The sequence below is a fragment of the Besnoitia besnoiti genome, chromosome III (genome assembly GCF_002563875.1).
Source record: "Besnoitia besnoiti strain Bb-Ger1 chromosome III, whole genome shotgun sequence".
Lineage (NCBI taxonomy): Eukaryota > Apicomplexa > Conoidasida > Eucoccidiorida > Sarcocystidae > Besnoitia > Besnoitia besnoiti.
In genome coordinates this window covers 1,259,220-1,271,812 of record NC_042358.1, presented here as the reverse complement: position 1 = coordinate 1,271,812, position 12,593 = coordinate 1,259,220, and the positions used below count along the sequence as shown (strand labels likewise).

The following is a 12,593-nucleotide window of genomic DNA, read 5'->3' as shown; positions in this document are numbered from 1 at the left end:
ATGAAACGACGACGGCGTCGCGTGCCCTTCTCTTCGTTCTCTCCTGTCTCTCGGCCTTCCTCGTCTTTGCCCCGTTGTCTCTCTTTCGGCTCCATTTCTGCGGCGGGTCTTAGCCCAGCGCATACAAGGCTAGAGAGGCGACTTTCGGCCTCTTCGAGCGCCCGGAGGAGACACCCGTTTGGTTTCCTCGTCGCCGCCATCGTCCTCCTCGCCCTTGGCTCGGCGCGAGCCCCGAACCCCTTCCCTTCGCTGGCGCGGCCAGCCGCTCTTGAGGCAGGCTGCGTGGTGCCCGCGGAGGCGCACGACGCCTCAGCGTCCGCCGCGGTGCCTCTGCAGGTTCGTGGGCGCCTGCGCGCGCGCGCAGAGAGCGAACTCCAGGGAGAGGGTTTCCACCGCGTGTTGGCAACCCGCGTGGAGATCTCGTTTCTCGTCTCTGAGTCGGCAGGGCCCCCCCCCCGCGGACACGACGCGCCGGCGCCGCAGGGCAACGCGGGCCTTGCCTGCAGAGTGGAGTGCATCTACACCCTGGGAAAGATTGTGTACGTTGATCCCGATCAAACGTGGGAGCTTGGCCTGGAAACGGGTTCGCAGGGCTCACGGGCCTCGCGGCCCTGCGGCGCGGGCGCCTCTCCTCCACTGTCGGATGCGTGTGAGACGGCGCCGCGGATCGCCACGCAAGTTCTTGACGCCTTCGTAGACGTTGAGCAGCCTGTCTTCTCGCCGCTTCTCTCCGCGTCCACGACGACGCGCCAGCGCACGCTCGGCTCCATCTTGCTCAAGAAAGGGACTGGAGCGAACTCACTGTCAGCCGCCGCGTCTCGCTCGGTGGGGACAGCTGAGGCGCGCGGGGGACGGGGCGAGGGCGAGCCTCGACCGCCCGGAGAGGAGACGGCCGGCGCTGCGGGTCGCGGCGGAGACGCTGAGGCGTTTCACGGGGCGGTCACTTTTCGTCTTCCGGTGCATCACCGCTACGACGCGCCGTGTGCAGCCTGCACAGGCCTCACGAGGCACCGCGTGTCGCCTCCACGGGTGCAGGTCGTCTGCCAGACGCCGCCGGAGGGTCTCGCGGGCGAGGAGTCGGGCCGCGGTGGCGAGCGCTTCGACGAAGGCGCAGAGGAGAAGGACAAACGCGACGCAGAGATGATGGTGTGCCGCGAAAACGTCTGCGCCGCTGCTCTCTCGTTCCACGCCCTTCCTGCGAATGCAGAAGAACAAGGTGACGCCTCTCCTCTCGGCGCAGAGGAGGACAGGCACGCAGGCCCGACAGGCGAGCGCCGCGGGGCGGCGAGCAGCGACGACGCCTTCCACTTTCTCTACGTCGATGTGCCGGTGGGCTCGCTGGACAACTTGGCTGCGGTCGCCTGGCTGACAACGATCTCGGTCGTCTTCTTCTCAGTGGGGACGTTTTTCGTTCTCTACCTCGCAGAGAGCGAGGAGAAGTCGAAGAGCCAAGCGAAGATAGCGGGCGCAAAAAAGGCGCGGCGTGCGCCACTGATACAGAGTGATTCAGAAACAGAGGGGGAAAGCGCAGCCACAGTCTGCGGAGGGAGAGCGAGAGGGAGGACGACGAGGGCGCGAGGGAAGCGGCGACTTGTGCGGACGCTCAACGAGCTCCACGACGCAAAGCCAGGCGGGACGAAGGCATGTCGCCTGCCGCGTTCTGAGGTTTCGCGGTTCACGGAAACTCAAGCACGAGAGGCCCCCTTTTAGCGATCCGCCGGAGGGACGGAATAAGCGACGGCGGCGAGAAAGTTGGGTGAAAGGTGCCTCATGTTTATCGTGCGGTAGCGCGGATGGCGTACAGCCTTCTGCGCAGAGGAAATCACGAAAATAGGGAAACCTGTGACCAGAGGAGGTCGCGGGTCGAGAGACGTTTTTAAACACTTTCCGAGTTCGGTGCCGGCGAGGAGGTGACGTGTTTTTTGTTCTGTCGCTTTCGGCAGCGCAGTGTGTTTTGAGGCCTCTTTCCAGTCTGTGCCTGATTTCGGTTTGGCGGTGTGCAGCTGGGACGAGAGAAAAACTACGCTCGAGGCATCAATTGCTTTTCTCAGTTCTTCCTTTGCGCGCTGGTGAAAACTGCGAAGCCTCCAATGACACCTGAAAATCCCCTCATCGCGGAAAAGCTAGCGCGCTGTGTGCGAATGTATGTTGCTCCTTCTAGTGTATCCGCATCAGGAGGTGGATGCGCAAACAGAGGTCTATCTCCGTAGTCCTTCAAATACACCTTTATGTAAGGACAGCTTGTTCACGGCACGAGCTAAAGAGGTCGCCACAGATGCGTGTGTCGATTTCTCAAACTTCGTCTTTGTGGTATGGGCGATGCGTGGAGGTCTCTCTGAGTTTCCTGGATCCCCTGCAGTGCATGCAGTTCCCGGACGTCACGTTATGCCTTCATGTCCCGTAGCGGGTATGGTGGACTTCCAAGGCGGTATCATCGGTCGCATCCACCCTACGGACACACGCACAGCCGACACTGTTTTTCACAATTTCTTAGATGTCAACCCACTACCAGCGGATCTCGCGGCAGTTGTGTCTTTAAATTCGGCTGGCGCACAACTTCCCGAACTCCGAAGCGTCCTGGTAGCATCGCAGCTCCCTGAAACGCCGTGGCCAGTGTCGAGCCAGGGATAAGTACACAGGAGAGAAGCGGGTATCGGGTTTTCTATCTTCGCGACCATCCCGAGCACTGGGCGTGTCGCATCACGGAGGCTTCGACGCGAGTTCGACCGACGCATTTGAACAGGAGACAGGGATAATGAGGAAACTGAGCAGCGCCTTCATGTGCAACAAGTTACTCCGAGGTCGTCTGGTGCAGCCACCTGACACCTGGCGATTGATACATCCAACCAAATACTAGGTACCTGACCAGTTGAAAATCTTAGTACCAGTAGGAATTGTGATAGTCATAGCAGGGAAATAAGCTCGGGCATCTACATGTAGACCGACGGTCATCATATGATGCGCCCATACTAAGGAGCCTAGAATACAAATACAATCTTATAGCTAAGATCGTAGATTGTCCACCGAAGACAGATCGAGAAACATACACAGATCGTATCTGAGATACTACACCAAAACAGGTCGAATTAATTTGTAGACCTCTGGATGTCCGAAGAATCAGAATAGATATTGATAAAGTACACTCTCACCAGCATACATAGAATCGTAGATTTAGTGTTCACGTGTAGATAAAGAAGGATCATAACTAATCCCCCAGTGAAATAGGTAGGGTGAAGACTAACAAGTGCAATAAAGATGATAGCTGAGATATATAGAATATAGTTCCTAGCACCAGCATCAGAACCCACGAACGCGGACGTACCAAGGAAGTTAATAGAACTTAAGATACTCCAAATTCCTAGTACTGCCATTTGAATCCAAAATACACCTCAGCTCGTGGAACGCGACGCGATGCTCTAATAGGATGTGTGTGTGTCGAACGGCAGGGACACTGCAAGACGAGAGCTGCAAGACGTCCCCAAGAATATACAGCGAGCGATGACACGGGCTCTGCGCTGCAGGATAAATAGCCGGGACTGAGTGACTCTTCCTTTTGTTTGGAACATGATGGCGAATATTTCTCACTCGCTAGAGTGCGTTGTGCCTTTCGAGAAACGTGTCGCACACGAAGGGCAGGGGTGCCTCCAGGGTGCGTAAAAACTGGTTCCAACGTATCGTACCGCAGACTGTCGACCATAAGCGATACTCTGGTATATCTGCAGGCGCTGGGGAGCTCTAGCTTTGTTTCTGTGTACCATATGTATATCTTCTGCTGCTTCAAAGGGTGCAAAGTGCACACGCTGAATCGTTATTATGTTGACTTCGTCGCCAAGTCAACACACTGCCCACCAAAAGGGTCCGTTACATTGATGAGGTCACGTTCCCCCGCTCGATTTAATGCCGCTAGGTCCCCCTGCAGATACCAGGCTTTTAAGCCGAAACGCACAGAGAATCCGCGTCCGGGCACGTGGCTAATTGCACTTGGCTAACTGCTATCTGGCCTGATCCAGACAGCGCTGCATCTCTGTAGACGCAGCGTGGAGCGAATGGAGAAGGCTTTTGTAGTCGTTTTCTCGGTGTCAGTTTGTACAGAGTAACACTGCAGGTATCGACTCTGAACTTCAAGTAGGCTTTACCGAAACTGTAGATGAGTGCTACATCTCGAATATCACGGAGAGCACTTTCACGGGCAGACATCTTTCGCAGCCTGTTCGTAGACGGCGTTTTGACGTTCGTGAAGAACAAAGCGCCCGCAGGGAGCACCTGTCCAAGCTCATCTATCTCTTGTGCATGGGTGTGGCAGAACTCGCCCGCAAGCTGCTGTCCAGGCATGCTGGGATGAGCAGAGGGGATGGCCGTCTGCGCCTGAAGGACTTACAACAGAAGAAGCAATGTAGGCTTAGTTTCCCTCAGCCTGGGTTCAGGAGTGTTCCGGCGTGCTTTCACGCCCGCGTCTTCACACACCTTGACCTGCATCTGGGGCTTTCCTTGTGCTCCTTTCCTCTAGCTCTGAGAAATCTAAACTCGCATGGGATTTGCACGTACCATCCGCCGTCCCCTTCGGCTAGAAAGAGGAATCTTGCAAAAAGACAATAATTCGCGTGACAAACGCTATTCTGTTGCCTAGACGCGAACGCCAGACCAGCCCTGACGGCGCACATCAATCGTTGACCAACAAGTCGTGTTCTGGTGATATGGTACGATAAGAGTTCAAGATCGCAAGCATGGGCAGGATGTGTCACACTCCAAAATGTCGTGATTGGATGCCCACTTCGGTCAACCAGAAGTGGAGCTAACCAGGCACTGGCAGTGAACGTGGACGCCATGGATTCCGTGAGCTCAGCTGCCATTCGCACTGACAACCAAGGTGACAACTGCGTAGTCTGCCCATGATGATTGCGGTCTGGTTCGTGGCTCCGTTCGCTGATGAGGTACTTCTGTAGACAAAAACGTGCTCCAAGGAAAAGTCGCTTTCTCTAGACTGGCGGGTTCTCGAATCTCTCGCGCGATATGTTCGGGATACTGACCATCTGTTTGCAGGCCCGCGTACGGGGTGGAGGAAGGAAAACGTGTGTAGCTGCGCTTGTGTGCCCTTTGAGCCTCATATGCCACGCCTCAGTTAACTGCGCCTGCTCGAGTGCGCTGGTTGCTTGGGCTACGAAATAACTACTGCACGCGAAAGAGCACGCATTCCGCGATCCCGCGCTGCTGTGTGCGGCAGCGTCGTGCGGTCAGTAGACGCACTCCGCTATCGTACTCAAAGATGACACGCCATCCCACAAGGTGTCCCACCAAGTACACCTAACCTGGTCACTGTTTGACAGAGCACAAGAAGAGACACACGCAAAAAAACAGGGCTCAGACAAAGGAACTGCCTTGACACGCAGACATCCCTCTCTGTTGACACATGAGTCATAGATCGTTCTGCGCCAGGAAAAAAGTGGAAAACAGGAACATGCAAAACACGAATGGAGAACACTTCCCTCTTGAAAAAACTACGCGCCAGCATCGTGAGGCCCTGTGGGTGCGTGTGAGGGGGTCTTCTTTTGCACAGTCGCAGCGCCTCGCAGGAAAAAAAAAAAAAAAACCGGAAAAAGGACTCTAGGGCTTAAACTTCAACCCCTTCCTCCTTCGTGCGCCCCTCGCAACGTAAAACATAATGTACACTGTCAAGTCATTAAATATATATATTTATATTTATATTTGCATGTATATCCGCGGCGACTCCCGCTGCCGCTCCCCCCCGGGGTGCACGAATATTACAATTGACAGGTGATGCGACGCAAAAAAAGTGCGCATGCAGCATGGAAGCGACGGAGGACGTGGTGTGCGTCTCTTTGGGCACGTTTGCGTCTTCGGTGGAATCTCCCAGAGCAAGGAATGCATTGCACACTGTATGCAGATGGGATACGACAAAACTAACACGTAGAACTGTCTACGTGCGCGTCACATGCGATATGAACGCGCCACAGTAGATGTGTTGCAGGAAGACGTTGAGGGCCCCAGGCCACGAAGAGCCGCAGCTCGCTTCCTCACACTTCTGCTGTACCGCAGATACGCCAAATAGCTGTGCACGATTGTCGAGTGTGAGGAGATGCAGGCAGTCACTGACACTGCAATCTGCGCATGCGGCGAGGCTGGGAATCCCACAACAGAGCGAGGAATCCGAGACATCCACCGATACACAGGCTTCCCCCCCCTCAGGTGCCTTCTGCTCATCAGACGTGCCCACAGCGGCAACGCGGCCTCCACGCGCAGATCGAAGCGACTGCCGAGGGGCGCACGACCCCGCCGCACGACTTTTGACGAGCCAACGACTCAGTGAAGCCGCGGGGGACGCGATCGAGAAGGTCGTGACTCTCGCGCGCCAAGCGGAGCGACGGGCACCGAACAAACTCGACAGCAACTAGGGACCCGCCACGCATGCGCTCTGCATGCGCATAGACGCCGAAGCGGTGAGTCTCAGGGGCAACTGAAGCCGCGGTCGTTCTCTTGACATACGCGCGCGAGCGCGCCGGGGTGCCCACGCAGAATGCACACGCAAATACAGTGAAGTCGAGGTCACATATAGACGCCCACAACCCAAGAATCGTGAAGGAAAAAACCCGGCGGCGCAGAACGCCGACACTGAAAACTCCGTTGAAAATCGATGAAAACCTCGTTTGTCATTCGTTGAACCGGAAAAATGGTTGACAGAAGAGAAGCTCTTGCGCCCACACGTCGCTCTCTCCCTTGGACACGAGACACTCCGGGCGAAGCTCCGTCGACCTCCGCTGGGGCAGGGTGTCCGTGGCGGGGCCAGAGTCAAGTGTTCCCTTTTGCGCAGGTTTTTGAAAACTTGAAAAGCTATTCACTATGCAAAGGTTCTTCTCTCCAGCCAGCACGCGCCTCTGCAGGCCTTCACCATCTTTCGCTGGCATGGAGCCTCTTCCCTTTCGCTTGCACTGCTATCCTCCTTCGCTTCTCTTTGAGCGCGGGAAGACAAGCATCCCTGATCAGTTCGTGATCCCCGCGCCCGCGACAGGATTTTCGCCAGGCCACGCAGGATTTACACTGTCCCTCTTGACTCGAAATCTGTTCAGAGACTTCCCTCTGCGGAAACGCATCGACACCGACCTCCCAGCACAGCGGAGAGGAGCCTCTCTGGCCCCGTTGTAAGTGCGTCTCGCTCTTTGTCGCTGCGTCCACCCCCTCTCGGCGCCTTCTCTGACCAAATCCCTCGCGCCGCCAGATTTCCATCGCCACCCCGGACGCAGAGATGTGACACTCCTGCCTCGGCAGACGCTTCGCAAGAAGCCTCAGCTGCACGACGGCGACCAGGAGGGCGAGCGGCTGAAGCTTGCGACGACTCGTTCGAGGCTCTTGCTGCGCGGAGACGAGACCGCCACGGCGCACGTGGAGGCCCGCAAGACATCGCGAGGCGTTGCACACGCCGAGACCGACACATGCAAGCCCGACGACCCCTTGCTTTTTGAAAGACAGGCCTCTGGGGCGCTTGCCGCAGCCAGTATGTCTTCCTGCATGCAGACAGCGTGTTCAGCATCTACGGCCATCGCCTCTGCGTCGTGGAGGAACGCCGCGTCGCTATCTCGCTCTTCGCCCCGACTCTGCGCCACATCATCCACCGTCGTCTCCTCGTCGCAGGCGTCGTCCGGGTCGGTCATCGCAACTTCCTCGTCCGCAAGCAAGAACGCATCTTCGTCTCTCCCCACGCTCTCTCGATCTTCGTCGTCGCCGCCACATCCCGTCGTCGTGGCGTCGGTGGGCGACGCGACCGCCTGGACATTCGCCGCAGACTTGCCTTGGCGCGGAAGACTCTCTCCGCCAGCCTCCGTTCGCCCCGGTGCCTCGCCCTCGCCGCCGTTGGGCCCGCCTTCGAGCCGCAGCGGATACGCGCGGCGCGCGTACTCTGCGGAACTGGCGACAGGATTGAAGGGCTTTGATCTGCACAGAGAGCGCCCGAGAGACGTCTCCAGGGCTCGCTGGCGGCCGTCACCTTCGCTCAACCGCTGGCAGCTGCGTCGCTTGCCTGCGGCTTCGAGGGTGGCCGCTGAGGCCAGTGCTCCTTCGGTGGCGCACGAGGCACCCGCCGACCTGCTGTCGAGGGCGTGTCGGTCTTTCCGCTTCTTCTGTCCTCGAGTGTGCGCCTCCCTCGCAGACGCCTTGCGCGTGGCGCGTCGTCGCCGTCGCTCCTTCCTGCGTCGCTCGCACGCGGCAGGTTCGGCGTCTTCCTCCTCCTCAGCAGACGTGAAGACATACTGCAGATGGGCGTCGAGGCAATGAGCGGGCGGCACGAAGAAGCGCGAGGGCGCGGAGACCGCCGCCGACGAGAAGAGCCCCGTCTTGCGCCACTCGGGCTGGCCCTGTGCGTCGAGCGTCTCCTCGGTCTCCTCCAGGAGCCGCAGCAGCGACGCCTGGAAGTCGACGAGCTGCGCCACGAAGCGTTCCGGCGTCTGCGCCAGGTACCGTGGGTCTTCGGGGTCATTCAGATAGAGCAACTTGGTGAGGTGGATGTCTGCGCCTGCTTGGTGCGCGACGCGACATGCCGCCATGATCTCGCACGCCTGGTCGCCCGCGCTCACGAGATCGAAGCGCCATTCCGAAGGCCAGTGCAGCAGAGATCCCGGCGCAGCACCCGCCCCCCCCTCGTGCGCCCCTGTGGAGACACCCCCCGCTTCGCCCCCCGTCCTCTCGCCGTCCTCTCCCGAGGACGACCCTGTCGCCTCGCCCTCGTCGCCCGCAGACGACGCGTCAGACACCGCCGTGCTGCACGGCTGCGGTCCCTCACAGACTCCCGAGAGAGACGCGCAGGGCGAGTCCCCATCCTCCGCGAGGCTTCCGACCGAGGCGCCGTCGCTCGGAGACACCTCGTTGCGCCGCGTTCCGGCGCGGGGCGCGCGCCGCAGAGCAGCCAGATGCTCCCGGCGCACCCGACGGAGTCCGTGGAGGTAGCGCTGGAGGACAAAGTCGAACTCGTGGTACTGAACGCAACAGACAGCAGGCGAGACTGGAACGCACAGGATGCGAGATAGACGGCCGCGACGCAGGTCCGCGCGACTCCACTGACGCCATAGACCCTCTCTTGGCCTCACCTCGCACACACGTGAAGCACGAAAACAGGTCAGAAGACACGCGACCTTCAGTAGAAAACTAAGCATGCGAAAACCTTCAGCATTTGGAGGCCCCCCACAGAACCGACCCCAGACATCAAGCAAAAAAGGGGCATTTTTCTTCTTTTATTCCAGAAGCCAGGGCACGACACACACCGCAGACACGGAGCCTCCAGAGACACAAGCCCTGCGAGTTGAACAGAGGGGCCGCCACCTGGAAAAATCCCTGCGGCGTCTTCAGCAGAATGGGTTCCTCTTCCTCCGCCACACGTTGTCCTTTCCTCCCTCAAGGAATGTTGCCCCGCCTGGCTCTGTGCTCTCCCGCCAAATTTTTCCTGCTGCTACATCCTTGCATTTGAGGACTGGCGAGTGGCTCAGAGCGTGTAGCCTCACCTTGGTTGTCGTGTAGAACTCTCTGTAGGCCTCTTCGTCCGTGATGGGGGGGATGGGTCCAAGCCGCTTGACTACGTGTTCTGTGGAGTGGATGTAGACGCGTTCGCGGGCGCAGAGTTCGCCTAGTTCCGGGAGGCAGAATTGGAGGTAGAAGTTCTCCACGGTTCGGGTCCCTGCGTTTGTGACGATGACGACCTGGCTGAACGCGACTTCTTGGTGCCGCGCGCTGCTCAGACTGGCGAAGAAGTCTTCTAGAACCTGGAAAAATTTGGCCTCGTACAGCGTCTCTCGAATCGCCGCGACCGTCTCCAACGGGCCGAGGGTGCAGTGCTTCGCGCACCACTGCGCCATGATCCACGACGTGGGAATCAGCGTATTGTCAAGGTCCAACAGGATGAGTCGCGGGCGGCCCGCCGGCGCCGAGAGAGCAAACACCGGCGACGAAGGCGGCGAGGACGCCTCCGAGCCGTCCGCGTCCGCGGCGTCCTGCACGCCCACCTCCAGAGGCGACCAGCATACGTTGCCTTCAGGGGGTTGAGCAGCACGGAACCCCGAGCCGCTCTCTGCCTGCTCGGGCACGAACGAAGACGACATCGACTTCGAGAGGCTCACGTCGCAGGCGGTCGCTTCGTCGCCACGCCCTGTCCCCGCCTTGCCCCACGACGCACAGGCGTCCTCCTGCAGCAGCGGAGACGGAGAGGAGACCGGCGCCTCCGGCGGCGAGCGCCGACCGCACGCACCAGGGCCCGCCCCGACGACCCCCTCCTGCGCTCCAGCTCGCTCCGCGACAGCGTCCGGGCTGCACACGGAGGGGGAGACCGAACTCATCGCGCAGGGCGTGTCGGGCGATCCCTGGCGAGGCGGGCCCCACGCAGTGGCCGTCTTCGTTTGACTGTCCTCCTCCACGTCTGCAAAGGGCGCCGGGGGTATCGGGCGCGAGGAGGAGGCGCGGACGACGCCCGTCCCCGCGTCGCTCGCCCTGGCCTCCTCGCTGCGCACGGAGAGACGGCTGCCCCGCGGACTCGGCACGCCAGACGCCGGCAGCGAACAGGCGCTGCGGGGGGGGTGGCGGGCGCGGGCGGCCGCAGGAAACTGCGAGACGAGCCACGAATGCGGCGGGGATGACGGGGGTTCTTCGGCCGCCGCGACGCCCCGGGCAGCCTCGCTGCGGTCTTCCCATGACGACCGACTGGAGGGAACCGAGTGTGGGAACGCGTTTCGCGCAGCACCGGAAGAGATCGGCACCGCAATAGACCCTCGGTCGCGCGCGTCAGAACGCAACTGGAGAGACTGCGTGTCCGTTGTCTCGCAGGAAGCGCGGCCCTCGGCAGAGACATTCGGACTTGTGGCCAGCGCTACAGCCACCGCCTCACGCTCTCGGCGCGGGCCCGTTTCCCGGCCTGTTGCCTGCGGACAGACGGAGGAGGACGGCCCATCAGCCGCAAACGCGTCGCTCAGCGCTCCTTCCGCTGGGGACGAACACGAAGACACATGTCCCTTCTTGCTGGCTGCAGTCGCAGCCGCAGCACATCGTGTCTCTGCGTGTGCGTGCCCCCTCCTCGCATGTGCATCGTCCTCGGTGCCGGGCGCCGACGCCGCGTCGTTCACAGAGGCAAAACTCCTCTCCGCACTGCCCACCCACTCTCTGTTGGGCAACGGCGAGCTACACCGCCGCGGCAGAGGCGCTGCGTGCCTGCTGCATGCCTCCGCCACGTCCGGCCCGCGCCAGGAAAGACGCGAAGAGGCCTGCTCGCGCAGTCTGTCGAGACCGTGGAAAACGGGGGATATTGCCGCCAATCCACTCGAGTTTCCCTCGATTTCAGCTTCCGCCCCGCGCGCCACGTCAGGCGCGTGCAGACAGACAGGCGAACATGACGACTCACACCTTCGAAGGGTGCTGCCATGCTCATCTTTCATCTCCGCCTGGTCTCCGTGCAAGGGCGAAGACAAGTACGACAGCGTAGACGCGTATTCCCCCAGCGCGTGGACCCCGCCTCGCTCCACTCTACGCCTGCACTGCGCCATATTCCGGGCCCAGCTGTCGGGATTCCTGACTCTGAAACTGTCAGCAGAAAACACACGGGCCCCGATTTAGGCGAAGAAAATGCACTCACAGTGTTGACGCTGGCCTCATGCGCGGAACCGAACTGGGCACGTGATCACCCGTGTCTCTCTCCTCTCTCATCGCGTGCGTTACCTCGGGGCCCCTTTCTCGGCTGTCCTCCCTTGCTGTCTCTTGGACCACGTCCTATCTGGAAGGGAGCAGGCGAGAATCTGCCTTCCGCTTCCTCCCCTCGGGCTGTTGGGAGATGTCACGCCACTCCAAGGCAAAAACCGAATGACAGCCTCCACATGAGATTCCCCGTTTGCTGATGTCCGATAATGACCTGGGGAACCCCAGAAAAAGAACCACGCAGGGAAAGTCTGCACGCAGGGGAGGCGATGGCACGCCGCTTGCCAAGCCAACTGCCACGCGGCAAACTCAAATAGCTCACTAAGACATCAAGACTGTTTCCGCAGGCACCCTAAATGCTCCAACAAGTAAAACATGCAATTTCGTCGGAGCTCCTCATTTCGAGCCGCCGACGAAGGCAGCAACTCTCGACAACGGCCGCACTTTGTCCCCTTCGTCTGGGGCGCGGCTGCGCTGGGCTGCGACGGCCACAAGGCAAAAGCAATTACCGGGCTACGCGGGCAAACTCGAACGAGATCAGGAGCCGACCACAAGTATACCGCAACCTGACCGTTCTGCGGCGCCACTATGTGGGAATAATGGCAAGAAGAAAATGACGCGTGAAGCAAACGGGCAAGTGCTGTTCTTCGAGCGCCTTGTCACGTGCACTGGAGGTCTCCGTTTTGTCGAGCCCACGACGGCGGACTCATGGTGAGGAAACGGTTGAAACCGGGTTAAGCGCTAGACGGTGCACACAAAACACGGCAGAGTAGCAACAGAAAGCACAGTAAAACACTCACTTCCGTTTCACAACAGACGGAGCGAAAGCACACGCGTCTCGAGCGCGCGGGCGAGTAGGGGAACCTGTCCTTAGTTGGGGTGTACGTACACCAGCAGTATAACGTGCGAGAGAAGCT

At 59.7% G+C, this 12,593-nt stretch overlaps 2 protein-coding genes across 2 annotated transcripts; one reads left to right on the top strand and one right to left on the bottom strand.

Annotated features, from left to right (window-relative positions):
* On the top strand, positions 1-1,710 carry BESB_044950 (uncharacterized protein; the record flags this gene model as incomplete). The annotated part of the gene is made up of 1 exon (XM_029362946.1): positions 1-1,710. The coding sequence occupies one exon, from the start codon at positions 1-3 to the stop codon at positions 1,708-1,710; it is 1,710 nt and encodes a 569-aa protein (XP_029220312.1).
* A 5,588-nt stretch (positions 1,711-7,298) lies between these two features.
* Positions 7,299-11,528, bottom strand: BESB_044940 (uncharacterized protein; the record flags this gene model as incomplete). The annotated part of the gene is made up of 2 exons (XM_029362945.1): positions 7,299-8,981; positions 9,504-11,528. The coding sequence occupies 2 exons, from the start codon at positions 11,526-11,528 to the stop codon at positions 7,299-7,301; spliced, it is 3,708 nt and encodes a 1,235-aa protein (XP_029220311.1).
* Positions 11,529-12,593: the final 1,065 nt, after the last annotated feature.